The sequence below is a fragment of the Macaca nemestrina genome, chromosome 16, assembly GCF_043159975.1.
Source record: "Macaca nemestrina isolate mMacNem1 chromosome 16, mMacNem.hap1, whole genome shotgun sequence".
Lineage (NCBI taxonomy): Eukaryota > Metazoa > Chordata > Mammalia > Primates > Cercopithecidae > Macaca > Macaca nemestrina.
In genome coordinates this window covers 101,145,959-101,169,095 of record NC_092140.1, presented here as the reverse complement: position 1 = coordinate 101,169,095, position 23,137 = coordinate 101,145,959, and the positions used below count along the sequence as shown (strand labels likewise).

Sequence of the window (23,137 nt, the reverse complement as noted above, 5' to 3'; positions counted from 1 at the left end):
TTGTCATTTTAAAAGCCTAATAATAGCTAACCTTTAAGAACTTCTGGGACCTGCGTTAATGGTCTTAAATACACTATTTCACTTAATCCTGACAACAAATCTTAAAGATATAGATACTATTTATAGATAAGGAAATTGAATCTTCAAGAGGTTAAGCATTTTATTATCCAGATAAAATCATCTGCTGACTGTTGAGTTGGGTTATAAACAAGGTCTGAGCCCAGAAGCGGAACTCTAACCGCTCTGTTTTCCTGTCATTTTAAGAAATCCCTTTAAATAGATTGTTCTTAGGGTGATAAAATAGATATTACACTCAGTTCACCCTTTTACCATTCCTAAGTGTACAGTTCTATGACATTAAGAACATTCACGGCTGGGTGCGGTGGCTCATGGCTGTAAACCCAGCACTTGGGAGGCTGAGGCAGGCAGATCATTTGAGGTCAGGAGTTCAAGACCAGCTTGGCCAACATGATGAAACCTCCTCTCTACTAAAAATGTAAAAATTAGCTGGGCGTGGTGGTGGGCACCTGTCATCCCAGCTACTCGGGAGGCTGAGGTAGGGAGAATTGTTTGAACCCAGGAGGCAGAAGTTGCAGTGAGCCTAGATTGTGCCACTGTACTCCAGCCTGGGCGACAGACTGTCTCAAAAAAAATAAATAACAAAACAAAAAAAATCACATTGATGTATAGCATTTACCACCATTTCATCTTAAGAACTTTTTCATCTTCCCTAACTGCAATTCTGTATTCATACATTTTTTAAATGTTAAATTATTATTTATATCCACAATAGATCAATGGACAACCTTGATGTTACATTGATTTATACTTATATACCATCATAATAAATAAACCATAACTGGTTCCAAGAGTTCCTAACAATTTAAGCTTCTTAGCGCATAAGAACTCTCCCTGGGCTTTACAATAAGTAGTATAGCACGTTCACGAAATCTTTGTGGCCAAGTTACATGCCCAGTTGATTTGGTTAGTTCACTCATATAAGCCATGTTACTGTGAAGAGACTGACCAGGCAAAGCTGAGTGTGGTGGCATACATCTTTAGCCCCAGCTACTCAGGAGACCAAGATGGGAGGATCTGTTGAGCCTATGAGTTTAAGGCCAGCCTGGGCAACATAGTGAGGTCTTGTTTCTTTAAAAAAAAAAAAAAAAAAAATTGACCAGAATTAATTGTTTATTCAGTTAATGGGTTAGCTCAATGAAACTCTGGAACTAGAAACCATAGGAGAGCCTGTAGTGCCTGCAGTATGTTATCTGTAATCTCTTCTGTGTTACTAATTCCTTATTCGTGGGGATAGATTTGCTGGTTCGAGATATCTAAGGCAAAAGCTTGTCCAGCCTACAGCCCACGGGCCACATGCAGCCCAGGACAGCTTTGAATGCAGCCCAACACACATTTGTACACTTTCTTAAACAGTATGAAATTTTTTTGATTTTTTTTTTTTTTTTTTTTTTTTAGCTCATCAGCTATATTAGTGAATTTTATGTGTGGCCCAAAACAATTCTTCCAGTGTGGCCCAGGGAAGCCAAAAGATTGGACACCTCTGCAATCAGTTCCAACTCTGCAGACTAAAATGGATGATGAAATCGGATACTCTGCATTTCATTTATCTGTCAAATATTTTTTGAGCATTTTTTAAAACTGTGCATTACTGTCTTGACAGTATTTGCTGAAAGCTTAGGCTATGATACTGCTAAATTTTGGTCATTTAAAACTATTACCACATCTATCAGATAATGTAAAAAATTTTGTTCAATCAGTAATTAAAATTTCTGGTATTTCTGATATTTATGGGTAGCAATTCAAGTTAGATTTGAAATCCAAAGAACTTCCAAAAATGGGCAGTGGGATCATCATTACAAAGAGACTTTTTTCTTTCTATTAAATATTTCTGGAATGGCTCCTATGTGCCAGGCACTATGCTAGTCATTAGGGAATATGATGATGCACATAATACATCATCACTCCTGTTCTCTTGGAGTTTACAGTCTAGTTGACATGTATGAAATGTATATAATGACTTAAAAAGTATTTAAAATACACCTGTTTTTTACAGGTCCTCAATGTAGCTGCAGAAAAGATACACATAAATAAGTTAACATGTAATATGGGCCCTCAGTAAAATAGAGGGATGAAAAAAGGCTATGAAAATGAGGGGAAAATTGTAAAAATAATGTGAATCCATGTTTAAATTGTTTTTTTACTACATATAGTTGGCTCAAGCTATGAGTGTATATATGTGTAAATATAGTGTTTTTTTGTATATTTCACTATTGTATGCTATTTTTATAAAACAAGTTGCCACTGTTTTCTGTTGTAGACCAGCTGGTGGGAGTGACAAGTGGACAGCAACAGCTTGTGACTGTCTTTCATTGTACCTGACTGGAGCTGTAGCAACTATAATCTTACAGGTGGATAGTGAGGTAACAAGTTACAAGAGATACGTGCTGATGATCTCATTAGTGTTTCCATCAATTCCATTTGTTTTCTTTCTTGTAGAGAAAATAGCAGCCAACTATTTGGATTTTGTTACAAATTTTGTTGCTTTTATTTCAAAGTATAAGAGGCATATATCTTTTCAGACCACTTCAACAATATTCTTTGCTTTCTTTTTTCTAATTTAAATGTTTTATTACGTTAATGAGTAGAATTTTCTTTAATTCATTTTATTTTTACTATTTATGTGCTTTCTCCAGTTTTATACCTTTTTCCGTATGAAGCAGAATATATGTTTTGTAGTTCTTTCGCTTTTTGTAGGAGAAAAAAGGCACACCTTGGAAAATATATTTTGATTCTCTAATTTACAGAGAATACAAGAGAATAAAGAAACTTATTAACTGATGTTGTGTTCCTCACTTCCCAACTCCCCATTCTGTGACTGGAAAAAAGTTTCCAGTTTGATGTTTTTTCTTTAATTTCACCTTGACATTGAGGTCTTCCTGATGCGTTTCACAGAATAACTCTCTGTGCCACTCTCTTCCATGCTGTTTGCTTTTTTTGAGATGGAGTTTCACTCTTGTGGCCCAGGCTGGAGTGCAATGGCGCAATCTCGGCTCACCGCAATCTCCGCCTCCCGGGTTCAGGGGATTCTCCTGCCTCAGCTTCCTGAGTAGCTGAGACTACAGGCATGTGTCACCACGCCTGGGTAATTCCATATTTTCTGTAAAGACGGGGTTTCTCCATGTTGGTCAGGCTGGTCTCAAACTCCCGACCTCAACTGATCCGCCTGCCTTGGCCTCTCGAAGTGCTGGGATTACAGGCATGAGCCACTGCACTCGGCCCAGTGCTATTTTTTGATGTGTTTGGATATCAAAATTACTCAGTTGGGAATATTTCTTGCTTAAATAAATGTAGAAGAAATGCCTGTGAAATGTACATTGTTTATATGAAGATTTCAATTTGGTGTTTCGTATTTACTCTGCTCTTAAATCACTGCAGGAAAACAACACAACATGGCCATTACCTGTGAAAATTTTCTGCAGAGATGAAAAAGGAGAGCGTGTCGATGTTTCTAAATATTTGATTAAAAAGGGTTTGGCTTTGAGAGAAAGGAGGTATAGACTTTTTAAAAAAATTTTGACATCAGTTTGTGATGGATGCCTTTGAGTTGCATGTGCAAATCTCCTTACTTGTGCTTTCAAGTCTGAATTGCATCTTGTTTGCTCTTAAGGATTTATAAACTGACCCTGAGGAGCCAGCTCAGAAATAGATTCCTTCAGTATTGCTCATTTCATTATTCAGGCACATCAGTTCTTGCACACTTAAGCCCCTTTACTGACATACTTTTATTATTTCCCCTCACCTTTGACATTTACAGTGTAAACCAAAGAAAAAGAACAATGTAGTGGATACCAGATCTGAGCCCTTTGGTATCCTTTGCTTAAACATAAATGTGTAGGCTTTATTTTAGAAATTCTGGTAGGTATATACCTACTGGATGTATTTGTATGAAATGTAAATGTATTTATATGAAACGGGATGAGTAACAAATAAGTAATTGAACAGTATTTATATTTAAAGATCCTTTCCGGTTCTGTGTTTGGAGTTTAAGCACCTTTGGTCCAGGGACAGGATCAGGATATGGTTGTGACCCTAGCTTAATCTTGTCTCTCTCTTTCTTTCTTTCCTTTTTTTCTTTTTTTGAGACAGAGTCTTGCTCTGTTGCCCAGGTTAGAGTGCAGTGGCGTGATTTCGGCTCACTGCAAGCTCTGCCTCCTGGGTTCACACCATTCTCCTGCCTCAGCCTCCCAAATAGCTGGGTCTACAGGTGCTCGCCACCACGCCTGGCTGATTTTTTGTATTTTTAGTAGAGACAGGGTTTCACTGTGTTAGCCAGGATGGTCTTGATCTCCTGACCTCGTGATCCACCCACCTCAGCCTCCCAAAGTGCTGGGATTACAGGCATGAGCCACCACGCCAAGCCTCTATTCTCTCTCTTTCCAGAGACATAGAGGTATGTTGGAATTGGAGACACAAGTCCCAAGTAGCCACTTTGTACCATACGTGGCCAGATCACCATAGATGTGTTTGCCTTAACTTATATCTTACCTTATTCAGAACAAGGACCCCAGTCCTGATGAAATGGAAAGAGAATTTGAAGTCAGAAAGAAAGTGGGACATGAGGCTAGATATGGGAGATGCGGCCTGGGTTGCCCAGGCTTTGGCATACAACTAATTGCTTTGACTTTAGGCCAAAGCAATTCCTTGATAGAAGAAATGTTAGAATGGAAAATGCTAGGCAAGTTAATACTGCTGACATTGTCTGCTACCAGTTGTTACATTCTTTACTGTTTTTGTAGACTAAAACTACTAGCTATCTTAAGGCGGCGGTGGGTTGGGGGACTGGCAGGGTATTTGAGGAATTATGTGGCTGTTTCGTCAATACTTTGTTTCCCTTTATTGATTGATTGGTTGATTGAGACAGAGTCTCGCTCTATTGCCAAGGCCTGAGTGCAGTGCTGTGATGTCAGCTCACTGCAACCTCTGCCTCCTGGGTTCAAGCGATTCTCACACCTCAGCCTCCCAAGTAGCTGGGATTACAGGCATGTGCCACCATGCCCGGCTAATTTTTGTATTTGTAGTAAAGACAGGGTTTCACCATGTTGGCCAGGCTGGTCTCGAACTCCTGACCTCAGGTGGTCTTCCCGCCTCAGCCTCCCAAAGTGCTGGGATTATAGGCGCAAGCCACCATGCCCGGCCTTTATTTCCTTCTAAAAGTACAGGAGATGAGAAGAAATAGAAACTTGCCATAATTCCCCTAAAACACAGTCAATATTAATATTTCCTTCTAAGGTTTTATTTTTTTGTGCAATAGGGGTACCTATTTTTTTTTAATTGGAAGAGAATAATATAAAGTAGAAAAACTGAGTAAATATAGCATATTACCACTAACACCTAATACATGAATAGTACTTTATTGTTTTTTAAGAGACTCATGTTTTCTTTGTATTTATGGATGCTAATAGCTTACCAGATGTCTGTTCTATGTGTGGACTAAATTGATAAATTGAAATCATCTTAAAGGTGTTGTATCTTCTAGTAATATTGAATTCATTGTACAATACTTGAGATATACACACGAAATTTTAAGAGAGCATAGTCTGTAAATATAGAAATTTAAAACATTTACTTAAATTTTTATTGCTTTTTCTCATCAGTCTCATAATTTAAAGTAGTTTTAATTTTAACTTAAGTTATGCTAGTTTTTATGTAACAAATTAGAGCAAATATTTTCTTTCAATTTCATGTATATCTGAAGGATTCTTTTTATGTTGTTTTACCCAGAATTTTATATTTGCTCATGTTTAGATGTGTTCTTTTTTGGATGTTACAGAATTAATAAATTAGATAACAGCCATTCATTATCTGAGAAGTCTCTGGAAGTCCCCCTGGAACAAGAAGATTCAGTAGTTACTAACTGTATTAAAACTAACTTTGACCCTGACAAGAAAACTGCTGACATAATCAGTGAACAGAAAGTATCTGAATTTCAGGAGGAAATTCTAGAACCAAGAACCGCTAGAGGGTATAAACCACCAGCTATTCCTAACATGAAAGTATTTGAGGCAACAGTCAGCTGTGTTGGTGATGATGGAACTATATTTGTGGTACCTAAACTATCAGGTGAGACTTTGTATGTTATGTAGGCTCTAGTTCTCTAAGAATGACAGGGATTGAAATACTGTGGGCAGCCTCTTTGAACGTTATTTTCACAAGGTTGTTAGGAGAACTAAGTGATTTCACACAATGCATGCAAAGTGCTTTTAACACATAAAAATCATTTAGTGCAGTTTTTCATTATTCTAACATAGCAGTGTTGTTTAATTATAATTATGTGAGTGCTATTCTCAGTATAAGAAGAAAGGAATTTGGAATTTTCATTTCCCACTATTATGGCAGATTGAACAACTCTCCCAAATAAGTCAGATCAGATGCCAATTTTTTAAAAATTAACATTTACTGAGTTGGCGTGAAAGTAAAGAACATACCAAGCTCCAAAACAAAGTGAAATCACACACTGGGAGGTAAGCATGTGCCAAAGAAGGCAATCACTCTAGAGTTGCTTCATAACTGTAGAACCTTGAGCAACTTTGATAACTACACGAAGTTAAAGAAAAAGGAAATAAAGGTCCAGGCCCTTTTACTCACAGTGGGAAATGTAGTAGGAATTCCTCACATGGAGATGGGATCCCAAAGGATGATGCCCACAGTGGGTCAATGTGCTGATCACATTAAAAATGACTAAAAGAGTTCAAATGAATTTTTTAAAGTTACTATAAAATGTTATTAATGTGAAAGAGTATAAAATGTATTATTTAAATAACAACATTAAGATGAGTAGCCATATACACATTGCCCATGATAAGAAGCAGCATCACCAGAACCTAAGCAGACTTGTGTGGCCCCACTTGGTCATGTCTCCTGTTTTGCCACCCACGATATAGCCACTTATCTGAATTTGCTAATTGTTATTTCCTGTGTGCATCACTAAACAAATTTTTTAGGTTTTCCATCTTTCAAACTTTGTGTAACCAGAACCAAAATGTACATATTCTTTTGTGACTTTTCATCAAATTGTTTGAGATTTGTCCACCTTGGTGCATCTCACTATATTTCATTCATTTTTTAATGAATTAATTCCTTTTTTAAATGAATTAACAGCATTTCCATGAATGATTATATCTCAGTATCTGTTCTATTGATGGACACGTATGTTTCTAGATTTTCTGTGATTACAAAAAATCCTACTGTGAACATTCTTGTACCTGTGTCTTGTTACACAGAGGCAAAATTTTTCTCGGGCACATAATCTAGTGAACAGAATTGTTGATCATTGGCCTGGCACGGTGGCTCATGTCTGTCATCCCAGCACTTTGGGAGGCCAAGGTGGGTGGATCACGAGGTCAGGAGTTTGAGACCAGCCTGGCCAACATGATGAAACCCCATCTCTACTAAAAATACAAAAATTAGCTGGGCGTGGTGGCACACACCTGTAATCCCAGCTACTCAGGAGGCTGAGGCAGGAGAATCACTTGAACCCGGAAGGCAGAGGTTGCAGTGAGCCCAGATCATGCCACTGCTTTCCAGCCTAGGCAATAGAGTGAGTGAGACTCCATTTTAAAAAAATGGTGGATCATTTCTAGGTAATGTCAAATTGTTTTTCAAAGTTGTTTGTAACAGTTTACACTCATCACCGCCAGTGCATGAAGAGTCTGATTACCCCACATCCTTGCTAACACTTAGTAAGGTCAGATGAAGTTCTACCAATCCTAGTGGATGTGAAATTGTCTCTCACTATGGCTTTAATAAATATTTCCTTCTTATGGGGTAGACATCATTTCTTGTATTTGAGTCATTTGTATTTCTGTGGTTTTGGAATGCCTGTCCATGTCTTCGCTTACTTTCCATTAAGTCATTGCTTTCTGATTCATAGTTCTTAATATATCCTGAATACTTACCCTTCTTGGTTTTTATGTGTTCCAGATATTTTCTCTCAGTTTCTTACTTGTCTTTTCAGTGTCTTTTGGGAGTTTCTGGATGAACAGAAGGTCTTAATGTAATTTTATCAATCTTCTTTGTTTTTTGGTTTTGTATCTCATTTTAAATCCTTTCTTGGGCCAGGCACAGTGGTTCATGCCTATAATCCCAGCACTTTTGAGAGGCCTAGGTGGGTGGATCACAAGGTCAGGAGTTTCAAACTAGCCTGGCCAATATGATGAAACCCGGTCTCTACTAAAAATACAAAAATTAGCTGGGCGTGGTGGCGGGCACCTGTAGTCCCAGCTGCTCAGGAGGCTGAGGCAGAAGAATCGCTTGAACCCGGGAAGTGGAGGTTGCAGCTGTGAGCCGAGATTCCGTCACTGCACTCCAGCCTGGGTGACAGATCAATAGTCCATCTCAAAAAAAAAATCCTTTCTTACTGTGATATCAGAAAGCTATTTCATTATATGATCTTGTAAAAAATGTTTACGGTTTTAGTTTTTACATAATGTATAAGCTATCCTGGAATTGAGTTTTTGGTAGATACGAAAAAGAGATCCAGTTTTTTTTTAATAGGTTTAGTTAGTAGTCCCAGCTCATCTGCTTAATACTCCACACATTCCCCACTGATCTGCAGTGCCAACTTTGTCAAAGATTAAGATTCCATATGTGTGTGAGTTGTTTCTGAATTTTCTGTTCTGTGTTAATGCTATTTATCCCTACACCAACACCAGTTTTTTCCTGAATATAGCCTATACTACTTTTACTATGTGTACAAGTTACTTTGTTGTATATCCTGTAACGCTTGAAATCCACTGGATTTCTTGTTCTTCTTTAGGTGCATCTTGGCTCCTTAAATCGTGTGTTTTCTTCACTATACCCTGTTGTTTCTGTGGGACACACTGTGTGCAGAGTGTTGCAAGGTCACAAAGCAAAGGCAAAGTTAGGCTAGAGATGAGGAAGGGTAACTTTTTTGAGAAACGCTGCAAACCCCATGGCTTTGGAAATATAGATAGATATGGACAGGAAAAAAACACTGGAAGACGTTTTTAGAGTTAGGAGCTTTAGGGAAAGAACTTGTACAGAGGTAGGCATAGATAAGACAAAGGGGTTCAGCCTGGCTGGAAGAATAGAAGTAATGAAGTTTGGTAAAAATAAGGGAGTTAGGTATATGATGAAGTAGTTGTGTTTTTAGCATCATGATATATGAGGGCTGCCACTCAGTATTTTACTCTTTCCTCCATGATTTCAGTATTTTTGTGCATCTGTAAACCTTGGGATCCTTGAGAATATAAAAATCCTGGAGCCCCATTTTTTTGTATACCTGAGAGTGGCAATGGCACATGTGGTTGGCAGAATTTAGAACTTAGGCCACCAGTGATGATATAGACATCCTCAGTACTCTCCCATCATGGAAGAGAAGCAACATGAAACCAGCTTTATAGGCTGCTAAAATGACTGTTAGATCAGGACTAGCATAAATTAACCTGCTTTCCACCATTGTGTCTCCCTTATTTTCCTCACCTTGGGACTAAGATGCTGGAGATGTGGGTAGAGGGTTTCCAGATTTGTAAGACCTGTCACTTAGACAAGTTTGGAGGCTCTCTATGAAAACAGAATGCAGGCTGGGTGCGGTGGCTCACACCTGTAATCTCAGCACTTTAGGTCAAGGCGGGAAGATTGCCTAAGCCCAGGAGTTCGCGACCAGGCTGGGCAACATGGTGAGACCCCATCACTACAAAACATGCAAAAATGAGTTGGGCATGTTGGTGCATGCCTTGGGTCTCAGCTACTCAGGAAACCGAGGTAGGAGGATTGCTTGAGCCCAGGAGGTCAAGGCTGTAGTGAGCTGCGTTCATGCCACTGAACTCCAGCCCGGGCAGCAGAGTGACACCTTGTCTCATTTTCTTTTTTTTTTTTTTTTTTTTTTTTTTGAGATGGAGTCTCGCTGTGTCGCCCAGGCTGGAGTGCAGTGGCCGGATCTCAGCTCACTGCAAGCTCTGCCTCCCGGGTTTTTACGCCATTCTCCTGCCTCAGCCTCCCGAGTAGCCGGGACTACAGGCGCCCGCCACCTCGCCCGGCTAGTTTTTTGTATTTTTTAGTAGAGACGGGGTTTCACCGTGTTAGCCAGGATGGTCTCGAACTCCTGACCTCGTGATCCGCCCGTCTCGGCCTCCCAAAGTGCTGGGATTACAGGCTTGAGCCACCGCGCCCGGCTTGTCTCATTTTCTAAAAATAAAATAAATACAGAAGTTTATATTTCTTGAGAATGAGAAAAGAAATCACAACAAATGACTGGAACTTGAGAATATTCAGGTCCCTCCTGAGATTTTTAGGCTTGTGTGCAAATGCTTCCTGACTATAACCTGGGCCCATCGGAGTAGTTGATAACTATAGCACTCGTAGGGCTTAGTGTCATTAGCTCCTAGTTAGTACCTGTGGATAAGGGTATGGTAGCTGTGAATTTACTGAAAATTTTCTCTCATTTGTTGATCTCCTAAATACATTTTTAAATTTGAAAGACAGAATAAAATGGGTACAATTGGCTGTTCTAGAAAAAATAACGTTTGAGACCTGTAGTAATAGTACTTAACCCAGGAACTTTGCTTGACATGTATAGTCATTGTTCAAACTAGTAGCCTGTTATCTGCCAGGCAGCGTGCTGGATGCTTTACATCTAATCTTCCTGCAGTGCTTGATGATGCTGACAGGTACTGTTATTCCCGGAAGATGCTGTTACGCCCAGAATAGGTGATGTTATTTTGGAAGGATAAACTGAGGCTTATTGGAGGTAAGGGAACTAACCACCCAAGATCACACAACTGAAGCCGTAAGATTGGAATGCTGACTGACTCCAGAGCTTGCCTTCTGTGGTATCCGTTATGGATATATGTGGAAATCATGGGCCAATTAGCAATAAAAGCAAAATTGAAATTTTAATTTGTATCCCCATCATTATACTGTATCTGAGCATCAAGTAATATATAACCTGTGTTCTGTTTTACTTAGGGCTGTCAAACTGACCCTATTTTGAATTGGTAGTACTTTCGTATTAGGCTAGCTGGTATGTATTTAGAGCTCCTTATGATGTTTGTACTCTCAAAATATAAGCAAAGATCGTAATATTGTTTATATGCTATTACTAGTATGTTTTAAAACGCACACAGATTTTTACCAAAGTTCTGTTTTGGAGACTGATTTTTAACTGTACTACTGAAGAGATGAAGTCATTAAATTGACAAATGATAGGGAATTTTCCTTAATGCTTTCTATCCTTAATACTTTTTTTCAGAATTTGAGCTAATCAAAATGACAAATGAAATTCAAAGTAATTTAAAATGCCTTGGTCTTTTGGAGCCTTATTTCTGGAAAAAAGGAGAAGCATGTGCAGTAAGAGGATCCGATACTCTGTGGTATCGTGGCAAGGTGATGGAGGTTGTAGGTGGCGCCGTCCGAGTGAGTCTCATGTTCTTTCATGACTATTCTAAGGTTAAATGCTGTAGCATTAAATAGTCTTTTGCATTTGAACACAAGAAAATTGGATTAAAACATCTTTTGATGAAAATCATGTAGGAACATCAGTTATGTTATACTTTTGTTTGTAATAATTTTTTGTGTTATTTGCAAATATATTTAGTAACCTGAATAAGCAAAAAATAGGGATTTGATCATTGGTTAATGGATGGACCACTGAGTTACAATTGGTAGCCCTGTTTCCACACATAGTGTTAAGTAAAAGAGTGTTTTCCAGTATGTTAAATATCTCACTAGCAAATTTGTTTATGGCCCAGTTAGTTTTTCAGAATAACGACTAATTTACCTTTCCAGAATAATGAGATAACTAACACTCAGGTTTCATTCAAAATCTTCAAAAATAGCTATATCCTTTGAAAGATATGTGTGCGTGTGTGTGTGTGTATATATACACGTGTGTGTGTGTGTGGAAAACTTTAGTTTCAATTGGAGTGAGGGGAGGAAAAGCTTAAGTGAAAAAGTGTTTTGTTTCCACCTGGACAGGAGTTTATTTTCTGTTTGATGATGATACCTAATGATTACATAGCACTTCAGGTTTTTTAGCTTCCTTCACCTATATGCATTTGTATTTTATAATTTGTTTACACTTATCCTAGACATAGATTATTATTCCCATTTTACTAAAAAGAAAATTGAAATTTAGGTTCAGTGACCTGCCAGGGTCACTGGGTAGTAATGCTAGAGTTAATATCCAAGCATCTGATTCCTGAACTTCTGATTCTAAGTCTTACGCTTTTTCTATTGAACTACAAACTTTTAATGGTTTTCATAGAAGTAAAATAGTTTCAAATTTGGGGTGAGTACTTAAACATCTGGATAGTTACAGGGGTTATCCGAGCAACTTGAATGTATGTGCAAAGTGACATACATTCACCTATACATACATTTGAGTTGCTCACATAACCCCTGACCTTTTTTTCTTTACAAAGGTAAAATGAAATTCAGTATTCATCAAGTTATCATACTTCATGAACTTTACATTTGTAGAATCAAAATAAATAAGATGGTGAACTTTTATAAAAACTCTCGGCCGGGCGCGGTGGCTCAAGCCTGTAATCCCAGCACTTTGGGAGGCCGAGACGGGCGGATCACGAGTTCAGGAGATCGAGACCATCCTGGCTAACACAGTGAAACCCTGTCTCTACTAAAAATACAAAAAAAATTAGCCGGGCGAGGTGGCGGGCGCCTGTAGTCCCAGCTACTCGGGAGGCTGAGGCAGGAGAATGGCGTGAACCCGGGAGGCGGGGCTTGCAGTGAGCTGAGATCCAGCCACTGCACCCCAGCCTGGGGGACAGAGCCAGACTCCATCTCAAAAAAAAAAAAAAAACTCTCCTGCTGTCCAAATACCTGTTTATTTTAACTTACTTAAAAGAACTTTGATAGTTTAATCATCACCTTTTATTTTTTTCATGTGGTCACTTTACATTTTTAGTATGCACAATGGATTTTTCATTTCTTAACCTGGTATCTTTTAAAGTTTATCCTGTAATTCACATTAAGAAATAAACATCTCATGAAACCATACCTTAATTATCTGTGAGGTATTCGGACATTTTTGTTTAATTCTATTTTATTTTTTAATGGTAATTGCCAAGCAAATCCAATTAAACAGTCATATGTTCATTTCGTTATGTTGGGACAGAAGAAATAGTTTATTGGCATTCCTTATTCTTAAGACAATTTAGAAATTGAATTATCAAAATTAAAGCATTTCAAAAAGGGATTGTTCTTGAGGAATTTGTAAATCCAATAAAACCCAGTTTTTTCCAAAAAAAGTCTGATGGGTTATGTGTAAGAAAACCTTTTTTACCATGAGGTTTGATACACTATCGGAAGAGGGAGTAAATACAGTATTGCTTTTTTTTCCTGGGAATTTTAAAAATCCATATTTTGAACTTCTCATGATGTCTTTTATTTTTTTTGAAACAAGTTCTTTCTCTGTCACCAGGCTTAGAGTGCAGTGGCACAGTCACAGCTCATTGTAGCCTTGACCTCCCGGGCTTAGGCAATCCTCCCACCTCAGCATCCTGAGTAGCCGGGACTACAGGCCCACACCACCACAGCCAGCTGATTTTGGTATTTTTGGTAGAGATGGGGTCTTGCCATGTTCCCAAGGCTAGTCTCAAACTCTTGGGCTCAAGCAGTCCACCTACCTCTGGCTCCCAAAGTGCTGGGATTACAGGCATGAGCCACCAAGCCTGGCCTATCTTTTTACTTTTTTTTTCAAATAACAGGAAATTCCTTTTGTCCCCTAGCTTTTAACAATAAATTTTAACTGTGAATTTTATTTGGCCTGTTTCAGGTACAATATTTAGATCATGGATTCACTGAAAAGATTCCACAGTGCCATCTTTACCCTATTTTGCTGTATCCTGATATACCCCAGTTCTGTATTCCTTGTCAGCTCCATAATACCACACCTGTGAGTACATAATAATTTGTGGGATGATTAATTTTAAATATTAGTTTTTACTAATTTTTTTTAGAAATATTTAGAATGTAAAATGAAATTTCAGTTGTAACAAAAAAGTAATACAACACCAACAAATAAGTTGCTAAGACAGCTAAACAGCCTTTATGAAGACAGTTACAAAATTAAACTGAAGGCTGTAAAACATGTGAATAAATGAAGAGATATGTTCATAAGTGGGAAGGTATAAGATTGCAAAAGTTTATTTTTTTATCAAATGAAATTACAACAAACTTGAAGCTGGAGATCAGATAAAAGAGTGCCTTATTCTGTTTTGCTGCGTAACAAATTAAGCTGAGACATAGTGGTCTAAAACAACAATAAACTTTCATTATCTCATACCGTTTCTGTGGTTCAGGGATTAGGAGTGGCTTAGCTGGGTTTTTTTGACAGAGGATCTGTATTAGTCCATTTTCACACTGCTGTAAAGATACTACGTAGCTAAACCTGGGTAATTTATGAAGAAAAGAGGGTTAATTGACTCACAGTTCTCCGTGGTTGATGAGGCATTAGGAAACTTAGACAGTTGTTGTGGAAGGTGAAGGAGAAGCACATACCTTCTTCACAAGGTTGCAGGAGAAAAAGAGATTGAAGGGGAAACTGCCAAACTCTTTCAAAACCGTAGCTCTGTGAGAACTCAGTCAGCATGGGGGAAACTGCCCCATGATCCAGTCCCCTCCCACCAAGTTCCTCTCTCAACACATGGGGATTACAATTCAAGATAAGATTTGGGTGGGGACACAGCCAAACTGTATCATGGTCCCTTCTGATACTGCCATCAAGATGTCCACCATAAGTGTAGTCACCTGAAGGATCAGCTGGGGACAGAGGGTCCACTTGAGATGGTTGATGCACATTGCTTTGGCAGGAAGCCTCACTTCCTTTCCATGTGAACCTCTCCGCGCATAAAAACGTAACAATCACTATTCCTTAATGAATACACACTGCAGGTCTTGTACAAGCACTGCATTGGCATACTGGTCTTTTAAAAAAGTTTTACATGTAATATTTTTAAATGTAGGATGTGTGTGTGTTTTCTCACCTCTGGCTGAACAGGTTTATATTTTTAAAGCATAAAATGAGTACTCAAATTATTCATTTTTAAATGTTTTTATCATGTACCTATGATATTCTCTGAGAACTGCTTGTGTATTTTGTACTACTCTCCGATATTATTTGTTTATGGCTACTTTTGTATATCTTAATTTGCTTCCTGATCTTATTTTATGAAAGCATAAAAGAATCTGAGTTTATTAATCCCAAATAGGTTGGGAATGTCTGGCAACCAGATGCAATAGAAGTTCTTCAACAACTGCTTTCAAAGAGAGAGGTGGACATTCACATCATGGTAATTTAAAGTATATGTAGGTGGTATAAATTATTTGCCATAAAATATTATAATTAACATAATTTGAGGGATATTTTTGATAAGCAATGGTATATACCTTCTTATGGTGAATTACTTGTTAGCATAAAAGAAACTACCAGTTTGGTTCCTAGGCTTGCTTTAAATAAGCCTGATTTTGAACAAGCTCCTGAGAACTTTCATAACCATTAAAGTCACTAATATGAAAGATTCTTTGTTAACAGCTTGTTTTGTTACAGGGAGCAGTATTAAATTGTTGGGCATGTTTATATGTAGCAGTTTCCAAGATGGTGCGGAACACTCAGCCCTGTCTTAGGTACAGGCAGTTCAGGGAGTCTATCACGATCTGTGTCCTCAAAGCACATATCTGGTTAGTGCAACAAGACAAAAACCTAGAACATTTGCACTACAAAGTAACATGCCAAGAGCCAAGTGATTGGTTAAAAAAAAAAAAATTGGTAAATGTAATAGGAATTTAGAGATTGTGAGAATTGAGGTAGCCCTTAAAGATAGTAATGTTCTCCTGACTGGGGAAATGAAATGCACAAAGTACAGAGAGACGTTTTAGGGAAAGGGTATAACTGTTTGACTCGAGTAGTGGAGGTTTTGTGAGGAGTAGTGGTAGTGAATAGCATTCAGGAGAGGTAGGGGCCAGTTGGCGAGGTTGGTAGGGACAGCCTCAGTGGAGGTTTCTGAGCAGTGAGGTAATGAGATCAACCTGCAGCTGCTATGTTTGCAGGACCCGAGTGGGAAGATATATGGTAAGGAAAGTATTTCTGTATTAAAGGATGATGATAGAGTGATAAAAACCTAAAGGAGGCACAGACTCACTTAAATAAGAAAGTAGCTTTTGTTAGTACTGAGAGTCCCTCCCTGGTTACTTAGTCTCCATGGCAAGTCGCTGAAATATGGTAGAGATTGAAATTTTTAGTTTGTCTAGACAGCTTTCATTGCTGTTTCGCTTGACACAGAAGAACAGCTTGTGGTATAGCAAAGGCTGCCAGGTGTCTCAGAGACCATGAATGTGCATTCTACACAACCCAACTGACAGCAGGCCTTGCCCAGACTCACTCCTCTCACTTGTACACAAAGGGAGATGCTGACCGAGGGCCTCTTAGGTGCTAGCCTCTGCTGTAGGTCTGGACACACAGCTGGGGGGCTCAGCAGTAAGAAATCTGTGCCTTTCTAAAGCTTCCATTTCAGTGGTGGGAAAGAGAAAATAAACTATGAGGAATATTAGATAGTGATGGGTGCTAAGAGAAAAAAAACAAAGCAGGAAAGGCTGATAGGAATGGCATGGCTAGGGAGGAGGTTCCACTTTAAACATGCATCTGGGAAGATGTCACTGCAAAGGTAACATTTGAGTCAAGACCCTAAAATGGTTAGAGGACAGACCACATGGGTGCAGGGAGAAGAGTGCTGAGGCAGGAGCAGGGCTAGGCAGGAGGGGACTGCACTGGCAGAAGACTGAATGATAAGAAGAGATAGGACAAGATCTGCTGGGAGGCAGCAACCATAATTCAGTGAGGAGCAGTAAAACAGTGAGGAGCAGTGAGTTTGGACAAAGGTGGTATCAGTGGAAATGAAGAGAATTGCTGTGGGTCAGCTTATCAGTTAGGGACACATTCAGTACCCAGTAGACTGTTCCGAGTCCCGCCAATTTTGGATTTTTAAATGAAACTTTATTTCTCCACCTCTGAACGTAACCTTTTCTTTCTCTTTCTACGTAGTGTAATTTGTTAGTTTCATCTAAAGGCGATGTATTTGGGAATTGGAATTATATATAACTTAGTTATTTTGTGGTGAATAACTAGAAAACTCTATGGACTTGTAAGTGTATGTCACATAAACCAAAGTAGTAGAAGTACTCCCTTATAGCATGTCAAAATACCAGGAAGAAAATTCTATGAAATGAGTCACTAGCCAAACTGTCTAGTTAATACTGTTATATTGTCAGAAGCTAAATTTAATATTTGCTGACTATAAAAATGTCATCAAATGGAGTTTATTTTTATAATAATAACCTTTATTGAACTTTAAATAGGAATTACCTAAAAATCCGTGGGAGAAATTGTCTATTCACCTCTATTTTGATGGAATGTCACTTTCTTATTTTATGGCATACTATAAATACTGTACTTCTGAACATACTGAGGAGATGTTGAAAGAAGTAAGTGAACTATTTTTCTATAAAAATCTAAAGTGTAGAACAGACTAGTTAAAATGTCACATTTTGTCTTACACTATGTCTTAAATATGATTCTACATATCTGATCTATTAAGAGAGTCTAGAGGACTTACACATTTTTGCTGAGAAAGATAAATAAGACTGTGTCATGCTTTATAAGTGTCCTGTAAAAGACTTTAATTACATTAAGATTCAATCAGTGTTTCTGTACCTTCAAAACTAGTGTGATGCCCATGCTATTAAGTGTTGTTTGAATGTAGGGATGCACGTTCTAAAATCTCTATAGAATTCAATACCAGAAGAGGGCTCTTGCTCCAGGTCAAATATTTTTTCCTTTTACTTGACACAAAAGCCATGTATTACAAAATTTCTCTCATTTGCCTTCTCACAGGAAACCCAGAGGCACATTTTGAACTTAGCTTCCATTACTGGCTCATTCCTTGCCTGGTGCTTCTGTGGTTTAGTGCTTTAAAAACTATAGCCTGTTACAAGATACGGTTTCACATTTCAAGCTGCTATAAATCTTTTATAGGAATAGATTATGCATCATTATATTTTATATCACAAGATATTTTTATTTCTAGAGTTGCAGTCTACTTTTTAGACTTTTTAATATTCATTTTGGTGATAGTACACAACCAAACATTGTTCCATGGATAAAGAAAACTACTTTCTTCTCTCAAATAGAAATTGTGCTATAACTTTGTACCTGTAATCCTCACTGCCAGCTTTTTCTTTAAAGCAGAGGTGTGGTTGTGGGTGAGTGGGGGGCGGGTGTGTGTGTGTGTGTAAAAGAGGTTCCGTCCGTTATTAAACAAGTTTTATAAAGATTACTTAGTCTTTCTGTTCTAGTTGTACTATTCACTGTGAACATTTTATTTTTTTAATTTTTTTTATTTTTTTGAGACGGAGTCTCACTCTGCCGCCCAGGCTGGAGTGCAGTGGCCGGATCTCAGCTCACTGCAAGCTCCGCCTCCCGGGTTCACGCCATTCTCCTGCCTCAGCCTCCCGAGTAGCTGGGACTACAGGCGCCCGCCACCGCGCCCGGCTAGTTTTTTGTATTTTTTAGTAGAGACGGGGTTTCACCGTGTTAGCCAGGATGGTCTCGATCTCCTGGCCTCGTGATCCGCCCGTCTCGGCCTCCCAAAGTGCTGGGATTACAGGCTTGAGCCACCGCGCCCGGCCTACTGTGAACATTTTAAAGGGAAAGGTAAGACCTCCCACTCTTACAATAAATGAATTAGCATTGACATACATGTGTTAACATACATTTGAAGTTTCTGATTGTTGAAAACTTAAGATGGTGAGATTATTCAGAACATTAGATTTTCCTGTAATTGATCTGAAATTAACAAATGAATACCAACAAGAAAATGCACCCAGTTTTTGTGGGGATGAAATATGGAAAGTACCTTAAAACAATATAGCTAAAGGTGATTTTACTCAATACTATATTATTTCAGAAACCAAGATCAGATCATGATAAAAAGTATGAAGAGGAACAGTGGGAAATAAGGTTTGAGGTAAGTAACAATCCAAGTATTTTGGAAACTTTGGACACTTCATTAATACAAAGGATCTGATACAGGACAGAAAGAGCTTTCTTTTATAACAGTTTTATTGAAATATTATTGAGACATCATAGAATTTACCTATTGAATATACAGTTCAGTGGTGTTCAATATTGTTCACTGTTTTGTAACCATCACCACTATCTATTTCCAGAACATTTTATCCCCCCCAAAAGAAGCCCTGTACCAGCTGCAGTCATTCTGCATTCTTCCTTCCCTAACTTCACGACTTCTGTCCCTATGGATTTGCTTATCCTGTACATTTCATATAAATGGAATCGTATAATATGTGGTCCTTTGTCACTGGCTTTTCACTTAGCATAACGTTTTCAAGGTTCATCCATGTTGTGTGTAACAGTGCTTCACTCCTTATTGCTGAATCACATTCCACTGGATGGATATGTTTTGTTTACCCTTCATCTGTGGGTGGACACTGGATTGTTTCCGCCTTATGGTGATTGCGAGTAATGCTACTGTCTGATCAGGTACAAGTTTTTATGTAGACATTTGTTTTCCCTTCATTAAGGTATACACCTAGTAGTGGAATTACTGAGTCTATGGTAACTATGTTTAACATTCTAAAGATCTCCAAGACTGTTTTCCAAAGTGGCAGCATCATTTTACATGCATGCCAGTAGGGTGTGTGTAAGGACCCCCTTTTTTCCACTTCCTCACCAAATTACTACTTGTAATCTGTTTTTCTAGCCATTTTAGGATAGGCGTGAAGTGGCATATCATTGTCGACTTGATATGCTTGTCCTGGTGATTAGTATTGTTGAGCATCTTTTCATGTACCTATTGGCCATTTATAAATGTGTGTATATATATATATATATATATATATATATATATTTTTTTTTTTTTTTTTTTTTTTTAGAAATCCCTTCAAATCAGTTCCCCATTTTTATTTGGGTTATTTATCTTTTCATTGTTGAGCTCTAACAGTTCTTTATAATTATGCATGCAAGTACCTTATCAAATATATGATTGCAAATATTTTCTTTTATTCTGTGGGTTGTCTTTTCACATTAACGGATTTGAGAGAGTCTTGCTCCATTGCCCAGGCTGGTGTTGAACTCCGGGCCTCAAGCAGCCCTCCTGCCTTTTTGCAGAGTAGCTGGAACTAAAGGCATGGACCCCCACACCCAGCTTTCTTTTCACTTTTTTGATAGTGTCCTTTTAAGTACCAAAGTTTTTAATTTTGATGAAGTCCAGTTTATCTGTTTGTTTTCTTTTATCACTTGGACTTTTTTTGTGCAGGAAGAGTTTACTTAAGTAAACCTTTGTAATTTATGAAAATAACATAACCTTATTGTAAATTGCCTATTACTTAAAAAGTTCAACAAATTTCAACAGTGGCTGATCACTTTTTGCTGAATTTTCCTAGGTTCAAACTTTTGTTTTGTCTACCAGTTTGAAAACATTAAATAGTAATAAATTAACCTACAAATTTGAATATGATTGTTTTACTTAAGATAATTACCTTATTCTTGAAGAATAAGAACTTTTTATGAAGATATTGTGCCGGGCGCGGTGGCTCACGCCTGTAATCCCAGCACTTTGGGAAGCTGAGGCAGGTGGATCACAAGGTCCAGAGATCAAGACTATCCTGGCTAACATGGTAAAACCCTGTCTCTACTAAAAAAAAAGAAAAAAAATACAAAAAAATTAGCTGGGCGTGGTGGCAGGCACGTGTAGTCCCAGCTACTCAGGAGGCTGAGGCAGGAGAATGGCGTGAACCCAGGAGGCAGAGCTTGCAGTAAGCTGAGATCGCACCGTTGCACTCCAGCCTGGGTGACAGAGTGAGATTCAGTCTCAATAAATAAATAAATAAATAAATAAATATATTGCTTGTATTTGCAGAAAAACATGCACCACATTTTTATACACATTTGCTTTTAACAGTTACTAGGTGCCATGGTCGTCTTGGGAATCACATAACTGTAGTATTCCTTATGCTTTCATGGGGCTTAAGAGAAAGCACACCATTCTGATGATTTTAACTTAAATTTTCTTTTAGCATTTCATGTATTATTTTAGTTTTTATTAGAAAGTACTTAAATACTGCAAAAATGTATAAAAGGAAGAGGGATCTGTTCCTCATTCTGCACCTCAAACACTGCAGCCCTCATTGGTGGCAGTTACTATTAACTATTCTTCTAGAATTGTATGTGTATGTGTAGATAATATGCATATCAATAAACATACATGCATTTTTTTGCACAAAACGCTTTAGAATTAGAGGACAAAAGAATACTAAAGATCTTTGATTGTCATCACATTTTGGTCCTACTGTAACAAAGTCATTTTATGGTGTTCAGTATTTAAGAGAGCTTACTTTCTGCTAATTGAAAACTAAATTGGCACCGTCATGAATTTTTATAATGTAATAGATTTTCATCCTCATTCTGAAATTTGAATTTTTCTGTGGTGTTTTAGGAATTGCTTTCGTCTGAAACAGACACTCCTCTTTTACCACCATATTTGTCTTCATCTCTGCCTTCCCCAGGAGAACTCTGTGCTGTTCAAGTCAAGCACGTTGTCTCACCTAATGAAGTATGTGATCTAAATGATTAGTTGGTGATTAAAAACATAACAATCTATCTTGGTCTTAAACACCAGAAGTGACTCTTCACTTCTCTATCTTCCTGATTTCAAATGTTGCAAATTCGTGATCTCTAGTTTGCCCCACCCTATAATACCCTCTTCAGATATTTGTTAATATTTAAGGCAAGTGTTTTTTAAGGACCTACTGGGTTCCCAGTGTTATGCTGCTTTATTCAATGTTATGCTTATATCCGATATTTAGATTTTTAAGGTGGAACCGTTTCTATCTATGAAATCTTAAACATCTTGCTTTCCTTCCTCTTCCCGCATTGAACTCTTCCATTTAACCACCTGGCTGACACTGTGTCCCACTTAACTAGGTTGGTCTGCCTCCCCTTAGGGTATAGCTCCATGTTGTTCATTGAGGTATCCCCAGAACCTAGAGTAGCGCCTGGTAAATACTAGGCACCTGGTGAATATTGATTGAATGATGAATAAGGGCACTGAAAGTTCAATTACTTGTCCTTGGCTAACAGAGAGAGGAAGAAATAAGTAGCTTCAGCAGCTCCTTCATAGGCCATTCTCTCACAGGCAGGGGAAGGATTTGCTTTCTAATTTCATCAGAGAGCAGAGTAAGTAGCATGTTATGCTGTATGTAGTTGCTAAACAACTATTGCTGGTTTTGGTAATTTTGCTTATTTATTGCTGCATCACAATTTACCCCTAAACTTAGCAGCTTAATACAAACACACATGAGGGTCAGGAATCTGGGAGATGCTGAGTTAAGCACTCTAGCTCAGGCTCTCAGGAGGTTGCAGCCATGATGTTGGCAGGGGCTGCAGAAACCACTTTCGAAAAGACTCACTCACATGGCACCACCTGGAAGGCTGTGTTTCCTGCCTGTGGCCTCTCCGATTGTCTGCTTGCAGCATGGCTGTGGCTTCCTGGCACATGAAATCCCTGGGACAGCTCTACCAAGACAGAAGCTACATGTCCTTATATGCCAGTCTCAGGAGTCACACACTGTCACTATAGTTGTGTGGTTTTTTCTATTTGTTTGTTTGTTTTGAGATAGAGGACACGTTTTGTCATCCAGGCTGGAGAGTGCAGTGACATAAACATAGCTCACTGAAGCCTTAATTTCCCAGGCTCAAGCATTCCTCCTGCCTTGGGCTCCCGAGCAGCTGGGACTACAGGTGTGTACTACCATGCCCAGCTAATTATGATTACTACTACTGTTACTATTATTAAACAGAGTCTTGCTCTGTCTCCCAGGCTGGGGTGCAGTGGTGCGATCTCAGTTCACTGCAAGCTCCACCTCCCGGGTTCATGCCATTCTCCTGCCTCAGCCTCCAGAGTATCGAGACTACAGGTGGCCGCCACCACGTGCGGCTAATTTTTGTTTTGCATTTTTAGTGGAGACGAGGTTTCACCATGTTAGCCAGGATGGTCTCGATCTCCTG

General features: G+C 38.5%; 1 protein-coding gene across 9 annotated transcripts in view; it reads left to right on the top strand.

Annotated features, from left to right (window-relative positions):
* LOC105490240 (ring finger protein 17) overlaps positions 1-23,137 on the top strand; it is a 114,326-nt gene that overhangs the window by 81,499 nt on the left and 9,690 nt on the right. For all 9 annotated transcript variants that reach the window (XM_011755664.2, XM_011755665.2, XM_011755663.2 and 6 more), the window contains 9 exons: positions 2,339-2,441; positions 3,457-3,572; positions 5,852-6,141; positions 11,291-11,454; positions 13,835-13,954; positions 15,270-15,350; positions 17,413-17,538; positions 19,020-19,079; positions 21,567-21,683. In XM_011755664.2, coding sequence (XP_011753966.2) covers positions 2,339-2,441; positions 3,457-3,572; positions 5,852-6,141; positions 11,291-11,454; positions 13,835-13,954; positions 15,270-15,350; positions 17,413-17,538; positions 19,020-19,079; positions 21,567-21,683 — 1,177 coding nt within the window. The remainder of the gene's footprint in view (positions 1-2,338; positions 2,442-3,456; positions 3,573-5,851; positions 6,142-11,290; positions 11,455-13,834; positions 13,955-15,269; positions 15,351-17,412; positions 17,539-19,019; positions 19,080-21,566; positions 21,684-23,137) is intronic.